Source organism: Hibiscus syriacus, unplaced genomic scaffold, assembly GCF_006381635.1.
Source record: "Hibiscus syriacus cultivar Baekdansim isolate YM2019G1 unplaced genomic scaffold, ASM638163v2 tig00110234_pilon, whole genome shotgun sequence".
NCBI classification, from domain to species: Eukaryota; Viridiplantae; Streptophyta; class Magnoliopsida; order Malvales; family Malvaceae; genus Hibiscus; species Hibiscus syriacus.
The window spans coordinates 370,583-391,157 of NW_024062639.1; the positions used below are offsets into that span (position 1 = coordinate 370,583).

General features: G+C 34.5%; 1 protein-coding gene across 1 annotated transcript; it reads left to right on the forward strand.

Moving 5' to 3' along the window:
- Window positions 1-12,516: 12,516 nt before the first annotated feature.
- LOC120114547 (phosphatidylinositol N-acetylglucosaminyltransferase subunit A-like) lies at window positions 12,517-16,155 on the forward strand. The gene is made up of 8 exons (XM_039135411.1): window positions 12,517-12,645; window positions 13,062-13,634; window positions 14,460-14,614; window positions 14,805-14,895; window positions 15,006-15,122; window positions 15,219-15,322; window positions 15,870-15,960; window positions 16,041-16,155. Exons 1-8 carry the CDS (start codon window positions 12,529-12,531, stop codon window positions 16,134-16,136), a joined length of 1,344 nt encoding a protein of 447 aa, XP_038991342.1. The 5' UTR covers window positions 12,517-12,528; the 3' UTR covers window positions 16,137-16,155.
- Window positions 16,156-20,575: the final 4,420 nt, after the last annotated feature.

The window sequence follows — 20,575 nt, forward strand, 5'->3', positions numbered from 1 at the left end:
AAGGACAATTCGAGTACCTTTACTCTTAGAGCCGAAACCTTGCATATAATAAACCATAGAAATTCATCTGATCTAAGACAATACTAAAACTATGTCCTTAGGTGTACACAAAGGAGAATTAAGCTCTAACTTTTGTCTTTTAATAAATGCATGTGAACTAGAAATCATGCGGTTAGGTTAATTTGTTTCCAAACAAAGAATGGAACTAGAAAGCACGAGGTTAGAATTTATATGTGAATATCGTGATAAATAGAATCTTTTCTTTCCATTAATTGGTACTAATCATTTTATTATTTTTTCTTATCTATTTTGTAGATACATTTTATTTTGCTTTAACTTGTTTGTATTAATTGTTTTTGTTTGCATTGCATGATCATGACATGATTAGAAGGTATTGATTCAAGAGTGGACATCAAATTGAAAAGTTTTTATATATGGACAAAAAGTTTTATGATCAAACAAACTATGACACAGCCAAGGAATGGCATCTTGAATAAGCTCTCAAAAAAATGGAAAGTTATGTACCTAAAGATCCTGTTAGATTGATACCAAAAGCATTTTATGGTAAAAGTATTAATAGAAGCATTCAGAAGGAAGGAAGTTTTTATGAAGCTCGAACACTTTTTTGGAAGAATGAAAACAAGAAATTAAGCACAGAGGTTGAAGCCATGCGTAATGATTTTCGAAGAATCATTCAAGCTTTTAAAAATGCTGGCATAGGAAACACTCCAGAAGAATGTACAACAGGGATCAGTAAACTGAAAAATGATGCTGAGCAATGGAGAAAGAATGAAAAGATATATGAGGATCGGGCCAAGAAGTTTTCTCATGGTTGCAGAAGAAATGTGCAATACATCCATCATCAATTTTCAAAAAATATCAAGTTGAAAATCAAATGCTAAGTAGGGTCATAGCAACATGGAAGCCTCATATCAGATCCATCAGCGTGAGATTGATACTGAATTAAAACCCACTAGAGCCAAGAACAATACATTGATGAAGATGGTACATGATTATGGAGATCTTGTACAAGAACTTCTTAAACACAAAGGTTCCCTCACAAGAGAAAATGAACAACATTACTTACAACTCTGAGAATTGACACAGAAGATGAAAGAAAAAGATAATGTCATGAAGGAAGTTACTGCTCAAATAAGCAATGTGGCTAATAAAAATGGTTTATTTAGATGGTTTCATGAGAGAATTAAAGCAGATTAACAACTCTACACCTGAGCATGAGTGGAAGTTAATTTGGCTTTTAAGGGAAATAGAGAAGTTAGGAGTGAAAGCTATCCCTTATATGTAACGTTTTGTTTGATGCACCGTAACTTTTGTGTTTAATGAAATCTGTTTTAAGATAATCACTCTTGAGTAACACCTTCGTTGCATTTGTATTGTACAATTTGCATTCTTATTTTTGGATTTCTGCATTTTTTGCATTTTCATTTTATATTCACATATTTGTATTTACATTTGCATTCACATCTTTGCATTTTTACGTTTTTTATTTTTGCATTTGCATCTTCACATAATTACATTTATAGTTTCAAGCTTACATCATGCATTTGCATTTTATTTTGTTTCAAACTATTTTACATGCATTAAATCATGAAAATATGTGAATAATTCATGGAGGATTCCATGACAGAATTTTCGAAATCAAATTGGAGTTAACTTGGTCTTCTTAGAGAAGGATAAGAGCTATGAATGAGATTTTAGCAAGGGTTGGTAAAATCGAGGAACTCCAAGAGCAACTTATCAAGAATCAACAAGAGATGACTGATCAAGCAAAAAAGTTTCAGGATGATTCAAAAGAACAAATGACAAAATTAATGGATATGGTGAATGCTGTGATCCATAGAGAGAAGCCCTTAAAGGATATTGTTGTAACAGATTTGGATGGGATTATGAATGCTAGTGATATATCTGATGAAATGAAAACAAATGACCAGGAACTTATCAGGGAATATGGAAATCCAATAAAAAAATCCAAAAATTGGGTATGATCCCAGAAAATGCAACAAAGATCAAGTTGAAGAGAATCATGGAAGAAGTTCAAGTGCCATTGAAGAAAGCTAAACAAAGTAAAAATCTATACGATCATTCACAAGGTTTTCAAGATGATGGCAAAAAGGAAATCAGATCAAAAGAATTTCTACCCAATTTTCCTTCAGTTTCGTGCAGCAAGTTATATTACAAGTTGCTCTAAGCCCAGATTATTACTTCATATCAGGCTAAGTCTTTGTTACTTCCATACCCGAGTTGGTATAATGAGAAAGATTCTTGTGACTATCATGCTGGAGCCCAAGGGCACTCCATCGAGAATTGTGGTAATTTCAAACGGCGAGTTCAATACCTTTTGATTCAGGGAATTATAGAAGTGGATGTTAATCAGTCTGTTGTAGTCAAACAATTGGGAATCAAACCCCAAAATAAAGTTGATAATATCAAAACAAGTGAAGTACATGCCGTAGAGGACGAATAAAACAGGATATTTTAGCCAAAGATAAAAGATTCAACTCTCAATACCTCTTTGATTATAAATGATAAAAAAGAAATGAAAGAAGAGGTAATTCGAAACTAGCCCATAGGTTTAAAAAGGAATGTGGCAGATGTAATCCAGAAGATACCTCAGACACCTATATTAGATTTCCTGAATACAAGTGGAGAATTAATTGGAAAAACAATCAGAAAAAGACCAATTATTCAAGAAGCAAAAGTTGATGATATGAATGAATGTCGCATCCAGAACCCTTTCAATCGTAAAAGAGCAATTAGTCGTTCAGAACGATCACAGAAAATGAAAGTCTCTCGATCGAGAAAAACTCTGAAGGTGTTTCAAGAATCTTTCTCAGATCTGTACCCTCATTTGGTTAAAGATTAATACATTACACCAAGATTGGTGAAAGTGTCACTAAAACCTTATGCCCATTTCTATGATCAAAATAGCTTCTGTAATTTTCACTTGGGAGTATCGGGGCATTTAACAGGGAATTGTTGGCCACTGTTAAAGGAAATAGAGATGCTCGTTGACAAAGGAGTCTTGACACAAAAAATGATCGAGAAATGGGGGGAAATGAAGAAAAGGACCCTGGTTCAATTATACGTCCAACACTATAGGAGTAATGATGCATGCTAAATAAACAAGTGGAAGTTGTTATCTACCACTGTAGTACTTCCTGTTTTCAGCATCTTGTTTGAACTTGTTTTTGTTCCTTTCTCCACCTTTTGTGCAATAAATAAATTTGTGTTGTTTTTATGGTTATGAGCAAGGAATCAAATTTTAATCTTGAAATTTTTGAGTATTATGTAAATTAAATATATATTTTTAAAAATTTTCAACACTTATAGATCTTTGGCAAGTGGTAAAATTAGACTTTTCATATCCCGTCAATGCCAGAAATACAATTATATGATCTATTTTTTACCCTTACCAAAACCAAATCCTGACACTACATCTATCTGAGACTCTGAAGTAATGCCTCTCTACATATTATTAAGACATCAAATCCATATGTTTGGGTAGAGATGATTTATTTATAACACTACCTTTCATCATATGCACGACTTCAAAAGTCAAACATTTGTCCTTATAGATACAAAACCATCATACTGGTGAAACCAAAAGACCTCAAAAGTACAAAACTTTCAATTATTCATGAATCTTCCTGCATGAAGAGACGAGATGGGCATCATATATTAATTTGTCAAAGAGAATTTCGAGTAATTAGGGCAGGCTCGAAGCAAGAAGAAAGATGAAGAGGATAAAAGGAAAGTAAAGGTCAATGTTTCTGAAATTAAGTCTCTCATCAATTAGGTATTTTAGCAATTCTCCCAAGCTGGTAAGATTCATCAAGAGTTTAAACTAAAACCTAATGATTATGGAGATTATTGATATCACCAGGAAAAAGGACATGAAATTCAGCTGTCTTGAATTTAGATGGACAATAAAGAGATAGAATTCTTCGAGAAAGATGAAGGAAAAAGAGAAGAGGATGTCTACACATCAGAAGATTCCAAGCCCATGCATAGAACAAGCGAGCCTGTGATTATCACTGTAAAACCATCTGCAATGAATTATGTGCTAGAAAAACCAAAAGTAGTTATCTCAATCCCTTTACCATTTCCGTTTAAGGATACCCACAAGGTACCTTGAAATTACACTGTCAATATTTCAATGGTATAAGGACCTGTTTCTTTGGAGAAAGCAAAAGAAAAAGAGAAAGCATAAGGAATTGGTTTGACAATTGAAACAGTGAGTGAAGTAGGATTTTTCACAAGAAGTGGGAGGTGTCACTCTCCCAAAACATCGAAAGAAAATAGAAAATTTGCAGTGGTACCGCAGAAGTTATACAAGCAACAAGCATGAATTACGATTATGGATTTGTTGATAAATTTGGAAGCACACTAAAATGCTTTGATGAAGGTGTTTAATGAGACATTTATTCATGTGGATACCTTTTTTTACAAAGGCTTTTGTGTATGAAATGATGAACGACCTTATTTCATTTATCCCTTCACAAAAAGGAAAATATATCCTTTGAGCCTGAATGATTTTTCTTCTTATTCAACCATAACCAAGGATCACCCTCCACATTGGAGGGAAAGGTGAAGGATATTTTCTCACAGGAATAAAGATTGTCAATCCAGTTTTATTACGAAGACAATCTCCATGAAATAAAGAGAGTTTTGAACCACAAGTTAGGTCAAACATGAGGTGCTTGAAGATCAAATCTAATCAAGAATAACAAATGCAAGAGAAAAATGAGGTACTCAAAAGCAATTGAAATTTTATACTCATCCATCAGGAAAAAAAAGAAAAGAAAGAGAAAAAAAAAAGAAAACAAAAAGAAAAGAGAAAAGAGAAAAGAAAAGAAAAAAAAGAAATTGAATCAAGATGGGTGACTCATTGAGCCTCAAGTTACAAGTTTGATCAAGTGTAATCAGTTCAAAGATTCATATTCAATAAGAAGCACAAGAAAAGATGGAGATTTAGGAAAATGGAAATAAACCCAAAAATTGGCAGTATAGAGGGATCTAGAAAAAGAAATAATGAAAGACAAGTAGCAAAGCAGATCCAAGTCAAGCAAGGCAAAATTGAAAGCATCAGAATGAATTGATCATTGGTTCAATTACCCTTAAGCACTTGTTTGGGCCTTTTTATCCCTTTCTTTTGTAACCATGAGTCATGGTCTACGTTACGTACCTAAAAAGTCCATTCTAATCATATATGGTTTAAGACGTAAATTTTGAATAACATTTTGAAGCCAAAGGAGGATTCGAGTTGAAAATCTAAAAGGGTGACTCGAGTATTAAATAGTGCAACAACGACATAAGAGCGATCTTAAGTTCTTGATGAAGCATTGGACATTCCAAAGACGTTCTTGAGAGTTTGGAACCCAAAAGTATCTCTATGAGATGAGCATAACAACTATTTATTCAAGATTAGTGGACGCTCAAAGGGACATATATGTTATACCAACATGAGAGACCTTACTTTACCAAAATCAACCTACACCTTAAACCAGTCAATAATTTTGACACTTGTCATAGGACTATGATTTTTGAATGATTTAAAAAAGTAGTTGATTTATTTGATATTCATTAAACTCATGTTTTATGATTTGATTCAATTGTGAACCTATAAGAGGTAACAATTTACAAAATTATTTCATTCTTTGATAAGAAAGGAGGAAAAATATTTTCAAACAAGATAGTCTCAAATGAGGAATGTCTTTGGAGCAAGTTGATGCATGTTATGCCTCTATTTGAGAAAAAAGAATGAGCAATGCCAAAATAATGAAGCACTTCACATTCCTGACAGTAAGTGGTCTGGAAAATCAGGAGGGCTGAAGGAGAGAACTTGTAACACTCTCTGGTGACATTATCAGCAACCTGATAAGAAGAAGATGATTGTCTTGTTCGGAAAAAAAAAGTCACATATCTCAGTGCATAGCAAAAAGGCAAGAATGCAACCAGTCAAACAAAAGATGACCACCTTATTCAGAAAAGGCACATATCTCAGACATTTATGTCAGAATGATTGATCACTTTTTAAGTTTGTAATAACATGAAGATAATCCCTCAAGTTACTTGATAACACTTCTGTTTAGTGACACAATGAGAGCATTCAAGATAAACAAATTTGAGCACGAATAGAGCCAAAATGATCAATAAATAGGGCATTATCAAAGTTATACCTCATGGGAATCATGAGATTCAAATTCAGTGGACATTGAGAGTGAACCTTTTGAATTGAAGGTTGGATGTATTTTTGAAGGTCCATATTATCCATGTGGGTATCTTGAAGGCTCACATCAGCATGAAAAGATAGAAGTTATCCATATGGGTATCTTGAAGGCTCACATCAGGATGAAATGATAGAAGTAATCTATGTGGGACATCTTAAAGGCTCACATCAGCATGAAAAGATATAAGTAATCCATATGGGGCATCTTGAAGGCTCACATCAACATGAAAAAGATAGAAGTAATCCATGTGGGACATCTTGAAGGCTTACACTAGCATGAAAAGGTTAGGATATTTTGAAAGTCCATTTCAACCAAAAATAGAATGTTGAGGCATTTTGAAAGCCATTATAGACAACAATGATCGATGTGGGGCATTTTGAAAGCTCATGTTGAGGCATTTTGAAGGCTCACATCAGCAAGAAACAATTTTGAATGCATTTTTGAATGTTCGTATCCACAAATGTTGGGGCATGCTGAAGGCCTATATCATCCTGTGTCAAGATCATTGATTTGAGCAAATATTTCCAATAAGACAAAAAGGTATTAAGAATGAAAATGGTGAAACAGTGACAGTGGAGCTGACTATACATAATTTCTCTGTTCATCAGGCAGTTGCATTATTCTGGTGATTTGATGCTGGCAGTTAAAGCATCCCATTTAGTCTCACTGAGCTTTGTTCTTAAGTGATGTCATACAAAAGCTCCGAACACTATACAAAGAGCTTCACTGACAAGAAATCTGGGTAGAAGCCATAAGAAAGGATGAATATGTTGTCAAATGTTTTATGAACCAATGATTATGGTGTTGAACCTATGGTGTTGAACCAATGTTGCGATCATATGGTATTTCCATTTGTTGATCCGAAATGAATTTTGAATTCTTCAACCCCAAGGTTAGAAGTGAGATATAATGAAGATTTCTTTCCACAGAAGGGGAGCTAAAATTTTAACAACAAGACACTAGTGGAGCCAACTAAAATTAAAAAATAGGTTGTTGTTAAACATCTCAAGATCATATGGTCCAAATAGCCTTGTTTGAGATCTGATTAGATGTGGAGACATGAAAGAAATTAGGATAAATCTTCCTTGTAATGTGTTTCAAGAGTCAAATTAGAACAGACGTTGCACTCCTAGTTAATCTCTACTGAGTTTAGCATATCTACATCTACATTTTTCAAAGATGATATATTCTCTTTTCAAAGATGAAAGCTTTATTGGATTTCTACACAAGTCCAAGCAAAAAAAGTTGGTGTTATCAAAGACAAAATAGGGCAACAATGTCATAATTCTGATTGCAGCAAGAGTTCCATGAATGAAACATTTCTTCTGAGACTTTAATGAAAATGAAGCAAAGAAGACACAAAGATTGTTATTCCAGAAAAGAGAATGCCAGCCTGAAATGACATTTTGACTAAGTGAAGGAAGACCGAGTTAGCCATTTTGAAGTGAAATAAAGATTGCATCAACATTTATGCATTCATAAGAACATCACTTGCATAATAGAAAATGTATTACATTGATACATTTGATTGCATTCAAACATGAGGATTTTACAGATATTCAAAGAAGATTCATGACAACAAAATACCTTACAAGTGGAAGGTAGAATTCAAACCTCAAATACAGGAATCATGCAAACATTTAAAGAATAGATGGGCGCAATTCACAAGAATAAACATTATTTTGAAGTGGGGCATGTTACCCAATCAACAAGTTATTTCGAAAAAATGAGAAACGATTTTCAAAGTTTCTCATTTAATATTTTCTGAAAATGAAATTGTTGAATAGTAAGAAAACGATTTCTAAAGTTTCTTACTTAGTAAACTATATCCCAGATTTGTAAGTCCTACTGGTCATCCATAAGACCGTCAGTACATGATGTTTTCAAATGAGATTTTAGAAACCAAGCCTTCGGGGGTTTTCTAATTATCTCAAAAGAGTTGTTAAAGGAAGCTAAGCCTAACAAAAGGGTTCCTTGACAACTAAAAAACTAAGCCTTCAGCGTTTTCTTGATTTGTAAGTCCTACGGGCCATCCATAAGACCTTCAGTGCTGGATGTTTTCAAATAAGATTTTAAAAATCAAGCCTTCGGGGGTTTACTATCTCAAAAGAGCTGTTAAAGGAAGCCGAGCCTAACAAAGGGGTTCATTGACAACTAAGAAACTAAGCCTTCGGAGGTTTCTTGATTTGTAAGCCCCATCTATAAAAAAAATATATATTATCTTATAATAATTCAATACAATTAAAAAAACTACAAAAATAAAGGAGGCTAACTAATCTTTAATTATGTTTGAACCTGAAGGCCCAAACTCGTACGCATCTTTTCCTAAACCAGTAGCCAATCGTATTGAGAAGTTACGTTCTTCGTCCCTCTCTGGGTTTTCACTACTAGGTTCGCAGATTCTTCTTCTCCCTCTCTATTTTCCCATTTAACCTTCTGCATTTCGCATATTTCTGGTACAATAAAAAATATATATTTTACAAAAATTGTTTTTGAGCATTTTGAATCAGATTTTTGTATTCATTTAATTCTTATTTATGTCTGCAAAAATACGAGTACTTGACATTTCTGAACCGCAATTTTTTTAGTGAAGGTGAGGCTGTTACAATTTTCGAACCAAAAAAGAATTACGGATCAATCAAGACTTTTGACAAGTAAGTGTTGGACTTTTATAAATCAAAACCGTCATTTCGATTTTGTCTTGTTGTTGATAAAATATTGAGTTTATTTATATATTGGTTCAAATGTATTTGAATGAACTGCTTTGGTTCATTGGTAATTGTTAATTGTCTTATGTTGCTGAAATCTAATATTTAGCAGGAAATGGGAAATCGGTATGGATATAAGGAATACTAGAACGAATAATTGCAGACCTTCTAAGTAAGTAGTATGCAAAAGACGAAGCCAGAGCATTAGCTAGATACTAATAGCCTTACCTGGGCATTGGGAGTAAGAAAGTGATTCAGATTCTTTTCTTGGTTTCTAATATTGCGAGCTGATACTAGTTTCATCTCAGTTTTAGTGGGAATCTCGCATTTTTAACTGAACTAGGGGCCATTAAGGCACATATCAACACCAATGATGTTCTTTGACTCTTTTCATTAACAGGTTGAAAAGGATATCCTAGAATTACAAGGTTCCTTCTCCTATTACTTTTTATTTTTTGATTTAATATGCTTGGTTTCAAATTCAGCAACTTCATTGTCGTCTCTGTTACGATACTGGTGCGTTTAACATTGATTTGATGTGGGTGAGAGGGAAGGAAAGGATGTAACTTCTTGAATGCCTAAATTACTTTTATGTTACAACCTTTTTCTGCAATGGTGATGAATATAATTATCTTTTGGAAGAATTGTAAAATTATAACTGCTTTTCTTATTCATCAATATATCCGTAACAATTATTTTGAACAGAATCAAGAACATTCTTTTGGTAATATATCTGTAATGTTTATTGTGAACAGAATCATAGAACATTCTTTTTGGTAATTATCACTATTGATGCAGAATTGATATAATAAGTACTCGTGTTTTGTATTTGAAACAAAACATTGATTTGCTTTAAATTTTTGAATGAATGATAGTATTCTACATTAATTAGGATTAATTTGGAGGGGGTTCTACTGAAATACCTCCTGTTTTACATATTTCTTTGTGTGTGTTGCTTTCAGCTTTGCATGAGGATTTGAGATAGCTAGAAATAAGTTTCAAGGGATGCTATAAGAACAATGCAAAGGATGAGCAATAAGAGGGAGAATAACTAGTTGGAAAAGGCAATGCAAAAGAAAGTGGTGTTTTGGATATGCCAGTAGAGAGTATGAATGATGTTTCCAATTGAACAGTGGAGATAGCTTATAAGAACAAGAGAAAAGAGAATAACAATGAAAAGAAGAAGCATCCAACAAAAAGAGGAAAGCAGAGTGGATACAGATGAAAAGGAAGCTGAGAAGGCTCAGAAGAAATATTAGAAAAGTAAAGATGTGGTTGGTGAAGTTGGAGAGATGCCAATTGATGCTTGTTTGGGTGGAAAAGAGAACACGGGACAAGACAGTAGCGAATTAATGTTTTTGGAGAACAAATTTGATTACAAAGCAAAGAAGCATGGAATGTTGTGAGACAATATCTGTTGGACCATGTTTGGTGATAAGGTGCAAACCAGAACCTTTTCTAGTTGTTGCTAAACTGGTATGGAAGCTTTGCATCTTCTACGATAGCAGAAGACACTTGGGAAGATGCTAATGATAATCACATGCTGGATTCTCTATCTTGCTTGGATGCTTACTGCATGGAAGATGTGGAATCTTATTGAGAAACGTCTGGAGAATCATGCTGAAAACAGTGGAATCGGATGGTCCATCATTGTGGCCTGCATAGGGAGAAGCCTTTTGCTAAACAAGTTGAAATTCTTGCTAATTGGTATCTACCGAAATGGCTTCTTCATTACTAAGTTAGTTTTGAGTTGCATGCATTGTGTTAGCTGATTGGTTGATTATCTAGAAACTCTTAGAGTAATCTTTTAATAAACCTCTTTGATTTATGTTTGGATCTCCTCTCAGTGGTCCCGATAACTTCAATATGTGGATCTTTAGGTTTCATAATTTGTTGGTGCATAATCCACTCATATTCGATCCCAATTGGGGGAGGATCACTGGTGCAATCTGAAATTCTGGCTTTGGATTATGCAATTAAGTTTTTCATTGGTTCAAATTGGTATAAATCTGCTGATTTGGTCCTTGAATGTGATTGTGAAGTTGTGGTGAATTGGTTGAGAATGCCTTCATCGATTCCCTCTAAATGGGGGAGGGCCCTTTGGCCGATTATTGAGTCGACTGATAAAGAAAATTTCGTTGTGAAGTTTATCCCTAGAAGATGTAATTCGGCATCAGATCAATTGGCAAAAATGGCTTCAGATCTACAACCTGGATAGAGTTTATGTGTTGGGTTTTGGCTGTTATGTTTTTTTTTTGGTTTTAACTCCTGTCTGCATTGCGCTGTTGCTTTGCTTATAGGTTATGTATCGGACGATTATGTTAGTCCTGGAAGCTGCTGGTCGCTGCTCTGTTCCATTGCTCAGGCGCACCCTTTTTCCTCCATTTAGGGTTAGGGAGGTTTTTTAATGAGGCCCTGGGCAGTTTGTTGTTTTCCTTTATTGAATAAAGTGATATTATCTTTTCAAAAAAAAAAAAAAAACTCATAGGCATGGTATTGAATTGGCCTGGAGGATTAACTATAGTGTAGCGAGAAGATTATTGCTCAATTTTGTTAATAGCAAAAAAAAAAAAAAAACTCTGTTTTCTGTGGGATTTTATTCCTAAAATTGAGTTGTGGTTTTGTAAAAAAATAATTATAAATATTATCTTTGTTTCCTTCTTCCCCCATCTCCTTTGTTCCTTTAAGAATGTAACTGAATTCTGAGTTTTGATTTTTGCTTGGAGATTTTTTTTTGGGGGGGGGGGGTGGGGAAGAGAGAAAAAGGGAGAAATTGAGGATGATAAGTTTTATCAATATTAGCATCGAACTTTTAACACATAATCTTCTAAAAAAAATAGCCTACAATGACATACAATGGATGGTTTTTATTCGCCAAAGTTTTGATTTGGCAGTAGTGGTCTATGGTGATTAGATGTTCTATATACAAGTGGGAGAGGTTTATTTTTATGTTTTACATAAGTTTATGCATATGGCTCAACTTCCCTCTTTGATCACACACATCCAGAGGGTTTTTTTTTTTTGCACGAACCAATTGTGCATATTTGCACCTTTGAAACCAATACCTATTTGCAGAACATCTCTAATGATTAGAGAGAGAGAGAGAGAGAGAGAGAGAGAGATCACTAATGTGTTTCTTGCCTGCCTTTTTCCATTTTTCAATTTATTTGGTATACTGTAAACTGCTTCTTACTGCATAAATAGTTAAATGCTCATTACGAATGGCAGAATTTGCAAATATGACTGCATAAACTATTACTTGTCTTTGCAATATTCATGTTTGCTAGCAGAGATCTGTATTTCAATTTGTATTTATTAGGAAGAGGGCTTATTTCCATTTAAATAATAATATTCAGTTTCTGTGCTTCCATCCCTCATAACCAACCTGCTCTGCTGCATTTTCTCTGATGAGCAATTAAAGAGACTGGTTGCCAAATACTAGGTATCGGGGATCATTTCCAGCCATTACTGTTTGGACTACTCCATTTTTGACATTCCTCTACAGATTTTTCTCTCAAGTTCTTAGAATAAAGAAGATTTTACCATTATTGTTGCAGGTGATTGCCTTCATGGCTGACCTGAAGCACAGAATTCTTATGGTTTCTGATTTTTTCTATCCCAACTTTGGTGGTGTCGAGAATCACATTTATTATCTGTCTCAATGCCTGCTAAAACTTGGTCACAAGGTCAGAAAAGTTTTGTAAGTTTTAAATCTGTTTGTGAGAACTGTTTTGCTATTTGACATATGCAAAGAAACTGGAAAAAGGGATTTCTTTTATTTATTTTTTTCAAAAGAAGGTTTCAGATCTGACATTGTTTGGGTAGAAGAATAATATAATGTCTCTCTGGAAGGGTTCGTTGTATATTTCTTCGTCTTGCTCTGCCATTGTTTTCACTCAAACTGACATCCATTTGTTTTTTACTCTTAGGTCAAAACGAGACTATTTTAAAATTCCTTGGTCCCTTCTTTAGCGTCCATCTCTATTTTACCTTCCTGCATATCATATGTTTCTTTCTCTTCAAAATCTTAATGCAGTAAGTGCCAAATTCCAGTCCTTTTGTTTCGCTAGATTGGATGATATATTTTTCTTGATCATTTCAGGTGGTTGTTTTGACCCATGCTTATGGATATCGATCTGGGGTGAGATATATGACTGGTGGCTTGAAGGTTTATTATGTACCATGGCGGCCATTCTTTATGCAGAATACATGCCCAACTTTTTATGGAACATTTCCAATAATAAGGACTATACTTCTTCGGGAAAAGATATCACTTGTGCATGGTCATCAAGCCTTTTCTACTCTATGCCACGAGACTTTGATGCACTCACGTACCATGGGATACAAGGTTGTATTTACTGATCATTCGTTATATGGTTTTGCTGATGTGGGAAGCATCCACATGAACAAGGTTCTGCAGTTTACTTTAGCAGATGTAACCCGGGCCATTTGTGTTTCTCACACAAGCAAGGAAAATACAGTGCTACGGTCGGGTTTGCCGCCAGAAAAGGTTTTTGTAATACCTAATGCTGTGGACACAGCTATGTTCAAGCCTGCTCTAGTGCGCCTTGGCCGTGATGAAATTGTTATTGTTGTGATAAGTAGGTTGGTTTATCGGAAGGGTGCAGATTTACTTGTGGAAGTCATTCCAGAAGTTTGCCATTTGTATCCCAATGTGAGTTGCTTACGCCATGCTTATTGCTGAAAAGGTTTTGATTTAAATGCTTGTTCTGTTACTTTTCAGTTATCCTGGTATTAGTTACAAATGAGGAATTTAGTCAGTTTTTATGATGCTTCACCAGCTACCAGCAACTGTATGAGATGGTTAGATTTTTCTGTTACCTATGTCCTTTGGTTAGATATTCTGTAATGAGGGTTAGTGCTGCTACCGGCTAATTCAGACTAAGCTTTTTCTATATGAACTGAGGCTGGCTATGTATTTTTGTGTATAATTCCTATTTACATTTGATAGATATGTTTAGGTAAAATAAAATATCCTGTCTTTTTGTCAGTATCTGCCAATGTGATGAATGTAACTGCTTGTTATATTTTATTTGCATATCCAATTTTGTTTTTTCGTGGTTGAATTTGGGTTAGTCTTAGAAAATAATTCAGTAGTCCATTCTTTTGGTTTGTTTTCTATAATTAATGTGAGAGGAGTTGCTTGGAACAGGGTTTATTACAGCTTTCTAATAATTATGATGGTTTATTAAGTCGCATGGCTAAGAATTAGCCAATTCTATGTTGCTCCTCGCACATGCACAATCTCCCACACTCGTACTCATGCATCAAGACACCTGAGATTCTGCTACACTTAGGATAGGTGATCCATTGACGTGTTTTAGATTTTAGTTGACTTTTTGGTATATTCCCATTGGTCAAATAGTTCCTCATTTGGATGACAAGTTGCCATTTAGTTGAAAGTATGATTGTAAAATATTGTAATTTTGTATTCCTTGCTATTTGGAGTTTAGTTTTCTCATTTTTGAATTCTGTTAAGGTTCGTTTCATTGTTGGTGGAGATGGACCTAAACGAGTGCGGTTGGAAGAGATGAGAGAAAAGCATTCTCTTCAAGATCGAGTTGAGATGTTGGGGGCTGTACCACATGCTTCTGTAAGGTCTGTGTTGATTTCTGGCCACATATTCTTAAACAGGTAAATTGAGTTTGGTTCCTATGGACCTTCATTTTTGGTTTATTAATTTTTTATGCAACCAGACGAGCAAAGACATGAGGGGAAAATAATATATGAAAGAGGACAAGTTAGCATTCGTTGATCATTCTGTAATCAAGTGTAAATGTCACTTCTCTGATTTTTATGTTATTCTTTCTCTTCCTTTTGACAGTTCTTTAACTGAAGCTTTCTGCATAGCCATACTGGAGGCTGCAAGTTGTGGACTGTTAACTGTCAGTACGCGTGTAGGAGGTGTTCCGGAGGCATGTATTTCAAACTCTCATTAACATGGACATACCAAGTTTGTTTATACTTCATCACATAAAAGGATAGAAATTTATTTACCATATAATTTTCCATTGATTTGTTTTAGGTTTTACCAGATGACATGATAGTACTTGCTGAACCAGATCCAAGTGACATGGTACATGCAATTAGGAAGGCAATATCTATCCTTCCTAATATTGATCCGCAGGTTATGCATGATCGTGTAAGTTATTTTTATCGACTTCATATAGTTATTTGTAGTGTGTGAGATGGACAAATGCGTATTTCTGTTTTCATTTTAATTTTTTTTGGGTCAAAGATGAAGAGACTTTATAATTGGAATGACGTGGCCGAAAGGACTGAGATAGTATACAATCGTGCTTTGAAATGTTCTGATCAGAGTCTCCTAGAACGACTTTCAAGGTATGCCATCGATTGTTTTCCCAGTGGTTGGTGCTCACAAATTTGTTTGTCAATATGTTACTGATGGTTTCACACTTTTCACGTTCACTGAGCTTTTTTTGTAAGATGTTGAGTGTATAAACATGGATTTTTTAAGTGTGTTTGATGTGGAAGGCCGAAAGAATATAAATCGATCTAGCATGTAATTAAATAAAAACTTTGATTCAACCTAGCAATTATCAACAGTTTATACGTTGAACTCTTATTGTTTAGTAAATGCACACTATAGTTGTAGAAATAAGTTTGTAATGGGACTTGAAGAAGAATATGGAAAAAAGTATACGTTCAATACGGGTATACTAAACTTTTTGAAGCTTTCCCGGATATTTTGAAGGGCATACCCTCATATCCATGTTCCCGGATGTTCGATCCTGTGTCTGACACGGGTATTTTAGGGCCAATGGAGAATCCGAGTTTGGTAGCTTGTAACTTTGAAATGGTCTGGCAAAACCAGTATATGATTTTCAAGGTTATTCCTAAGGTTGCTAAAAAGGTGATGGCTTGTTAGGTATCTTTCGTGTGGAGCTTGGGCAGGCAAGCTGTTTTGCTTGGTTATGATCATCGACTTTTTGATATGGCGTCTGTTAGAACTTTTGCAGGTACTTGGTTTTTCGTTTTCGTTTATATTGTATGACAACAGGAATTGATGTATATTTGTTTATGTACTATGCTGCGCCAGCCTGCAAAGGATATTGAGGAGGTGCCTGATGTGGTTCTACCCTGCCATCAACATGGACAAAGGATTGAAGAAATATTTCGCTGGAAATCTGAATGATATCATTAATAACAATAACTTTGGAGTAAGTAACATATATTTAATGTTTCGTTTATTTCATTCTTATTCTTTATGCATTCAAAGTTAAAATTCCATTCCTTGGATCCACATTCATTATTCATGATATGATTGTAACTTATTTATAATAGTAGGTCCTGTGAACAATATATGTGTCTGCATAAGGATGCTGTTGCCCATGAGAGATTGGTTCATTTGATTGGAAGGAGTTGATGGATGCATACATGTAAAATTGAGTTTTTTTTTTCATTTAAACTAAAACCATGTTTTAAACTGAAAACTGATTTCTATAAGCTCTAATTCATGGATTGATTCTATATTTCGTCGGATTCAACCTTTTTGAATTTTAGAGTGTCATTTCTTTTGGTTAATTATATTAAGGACTCATGTTTTTGACCGACTCTATAGAGATTAGATGTGTAACAAGAGATATTAAAAGATTATATTTTCTCATCAATACTAATAAAAATAATCACAAATACTATAAATGGTAAGATTTGTATCTTAAATTTATGATGTCAACCAAAATTATATTTTTTTTAATAGTATGAGGTGACAACTTTATAAGGAAGTGATTGTTCAATCTTTTTTTTTAACTTATTGACAATTTATACACCTCTTAGATGCAACTAGGGTTGCACAGAAGTCGGATTTCAATCCGATCCGGATCGGTTATTATCCGATCTGGTTTTTTTTCTAAAAAAAACCGGTTTATAAAATAATCGGTTCGGTTTCTAACCGGTTTGGAGGGTCGGATATCCTAACCGGTGTAACCGGCTTCGGTTTTAAAAAAACCAGTTTTTTAAAAAAACCAGTTATAAAAAAATCGATTTTAATATTATTAAAATTACATCGTCATCAATTGCAACAAAGTTTACGATAATTTGTTTAAAACATTTTGATATTTCGATATAACAAATTAAGTTAAATGAATTTTAAGATTTTCCAAATGATTTTCTAAGTATATTCGATATAATTATTCGAATATCAAAACATTACTCCAAATATTTCAAAAATCATTTTTAATCCTTACTTAAGTGTAAAATTAAGTTTTAATCTTAAAACAATTTCAAAATAATCTTTCAAAGTATTTCGAACCATTTCAAAGCCAAAAATTCCAGATTGCTCAGAGGGAACCGATTCCCCCCAAGGGGGTATCGATTCCCCCCTGAATGGTTTGGCTCCGAGATTTCCAGAATGCTCGGAGGGAACCGATTCCCTCATAGGGGGTACCGATTCCCCCTATTCAACGGTCGAAATATTTGAATTTTACACTTAGGGAATCGATTCCCTATGAGAGGGTACCGATTCCCCCCACGCTCCAAGCATTTTTATTAAATGTTTTCACACTTAAACGGCTATATTATCTTCATTAATTATCCCTAACGTTCAGAAGTGATTCAAGGTGTATTTAAGCAAGCTTAGAAGCCATTGATCAAAGACAAGAAACATCAAGCAACTAGAATCAAGAGAGAATCAAAGAGAAAACATCAAACCTCAAGTTTGAGCATTTCAAGCCTATTTTCATTCAATATTCATTTTGCTTTCAAGAACACATATTGTGCTCAATTGTATTCATCTTTGAGTGTTCTTTTCTTTGTTCTAGAATTGTGCAAACAATCTACCTTGTGAGGATTTCCTTGTAAGTTTGCAAATTTGTATTGTTCTCTTTGGGAGAGAATTTTCTCAAGAATTTGGGGTATAATTCTTGAGGGTTTGTAAGGTTACTCTTTGTCCTCAAAAGAAAGACAAATTAGTGAATTTGTGGAAAATCCTTAGTGTGGATAGCTAAGGTAGTGGACGTAGACTTTGATTGAGAAAGTCGAACCACTCTAAATCGCTGTGCAAATCTTTTCAATTTTCTGCAAAAGCTTCTACCGAAATTTTAATTGCCAATTCACCCCCCTCTTGGCCGATTCCGTCGATCGATTAACTCAACATAATTGAAATACTTAAATACTTCAAGTTTGATAAATTCAAATACTTAAAAACTTCCAAGTTCGATAAATTCAAATACTTAAAAACTTCAAGTTCGATAATTGAAACAAAGTTTGCGATAATTGAAATAAAGTTTAAAAATAAACTACATTGCCATCTCTTCTTCATCATCTTCGCCTTCTTCGTTTGGAGGGGATATTCCAAGTTCAACTTCTTCAATGTGTAAGTTTTCTTCCAAATAGGCATCAATTGTATCTTCTAGGGTGGTGATATGTTGCTTACGAGCCGCTCCATCCAAATAATCCTTTAAACAAACATATACTTCCACCGACTCGGGACTTAGTCTTGATCTCCGTTGCGATATAACCCTGCCACTAATAGAAAAAGCGGATTCCGAAGCTACCGTAGAAGCTTGGACGGTTAGTAAATCACGGGCCATGACGGCTAGAATCGGAAATTTTGCTTCCTTTTCTTTCCACCAAGCCAAAATATCCAAACTTTCAAACTCTTCAAATGTTATTTTTGATAGAAAATCGCATGACATGTAATTTCCCAACTCGCTACTTGGGGTGGTAGTACGTGATCGTTTGGATTGGGAATTTACAAGAGTGTTAAAAAGATTAAAATTTATGTTACTTGGACGTCTACTAGATGATTCCGCATTCATTCTCATTTAATCGTGTATTACACTACTTGATCCATATTTAGTTAAATAAATTGCAAACATGTCTCGAAAACATTTGTTAAAATAATTTATTTGTTTTGCACAAAGTTTGGTTCATCATCGGTTAGATTAAAAGCAAACGCAATTTGTTCAATTAGTGTTTCAACCCCGCCAACATTTAACGTTGGGTTTAAAGCGGCGGCACAAGTAAAGATAGGGGGAATCTCCTAAAATATTTTAAAAGTTTTTCCTTCGTTGCAAAGCCAATTTCTTGAAAAACTTCGGTTTCAAATTCAAAGTCATTTAGTCGGGTAGCCAACAAAAATATTTGATTAAGAACCAACGGGCTAGTAGGGTAATAAACACCGGATAAAAAAGTTGTTGCATTTTTAAAAACCCCAAGCAAATCGGTTATTTTGGCTATAGTTTCCCAACTCGAATCCGGATAAATGTTTGGGACATGACCCCTCTCGAAAAGCCGAGCGTGAAATGTTTGCAATGTTTCTCTTTGCCTTAAGGCAGTATGCATCATCATCCAAGTTGAGTTCCAACGAGTTGGACAATCCAAATTAGGACCCAAAGCTTTTTTATTAACGGACTTACAAAATCGTTTATAATCATTTAGTCTTTTGTTGTTGTTACAAAGAACCGATTTTATCATTGTTTTAAATTCTAATCTAATCGGCTCAATAACCTCCAAACCGGCTTGCACGGATAAATTAATTATGTGTGCAACGCAACGGGTATGAAAAAACGCACCGTCTAAAATCGGTGAAAGTAATATTTTTAATCTTGGAACCACGTTTGTATTATTCGATGCATTATCAAAGGATATAGAAAAAACTTTATTTTCTAATTTATAAAGACAAATTATCCTTTTTAAAAGTGTAAATAAATTAGCATCGGTATGCGGCTCACCGAATAATTCAAACGCGATTGTTCTTTTCATCATTTGCCAATTATCTTGATTTAACCAATGTGACGTAACGGCTAAAAAAGAATTTCTGGTATTATGAGGGGAACTCCAAACGTCACATGTAAGCGACACACCATAACGGTGTTCTTGGAATCCTAAAATCATTTTTTCCCTCGCTGTACGCCACATTTTTATAGCATCTCTTCTAAGGGTAGTACGACTTACTTGAGTATAACGTGGTTGCATTAGTTGTTGAATTGTTGTCGTGAAATCTTCATCATCAAAGTGGTCGAACGGCAATGCTTTTGTAATCACGAACTTTGTAAACGCTTCTCGTAATTTTTCATTGTCGTAAACAAAAACACCACCTTGCGGTGTAAGATTCGATTGACTAGGATCCGATCTTGAGCGAAGTGCCTTGCATGATTTTGTCAAATGGTTCTTCAACATTGTGTTTCCTTCCGATGCAAGAAACTTTAGACAAAGTTTACAACGCGCCCTCCTCGAGCCATTTGACATCTCACATAAATCGTAGTGATCCCAAATATCTTTGTTTCGAGTGTGTTCGATCACTCTCACGACTTCAAGGTTTCCCCCGACGGAAGATTCAGCCGTGTTACTCATGATGAACAAAAAATTACAAAAATAAGATTTGAAAGATGTTTAGGTGTTGTGTAATAAGATTTGAGAAAGTTGTAATCAACTAAATACATCCCCAACCTATTTATACATGTTTAGGGTGGTAAAATGGTAATTTTTTAAAGAAAAAAAGGGTAAAAAACGGTCACAAAACCCCCCCAACGGCTATATTAATGGCTAGTTTTTTAAACCCAGACCGGTTTTTTTTCGGATAAAACCCGGTTTAAAAAAATGATCCGGTTAAAAAAAACCGGTTTTTCCCAA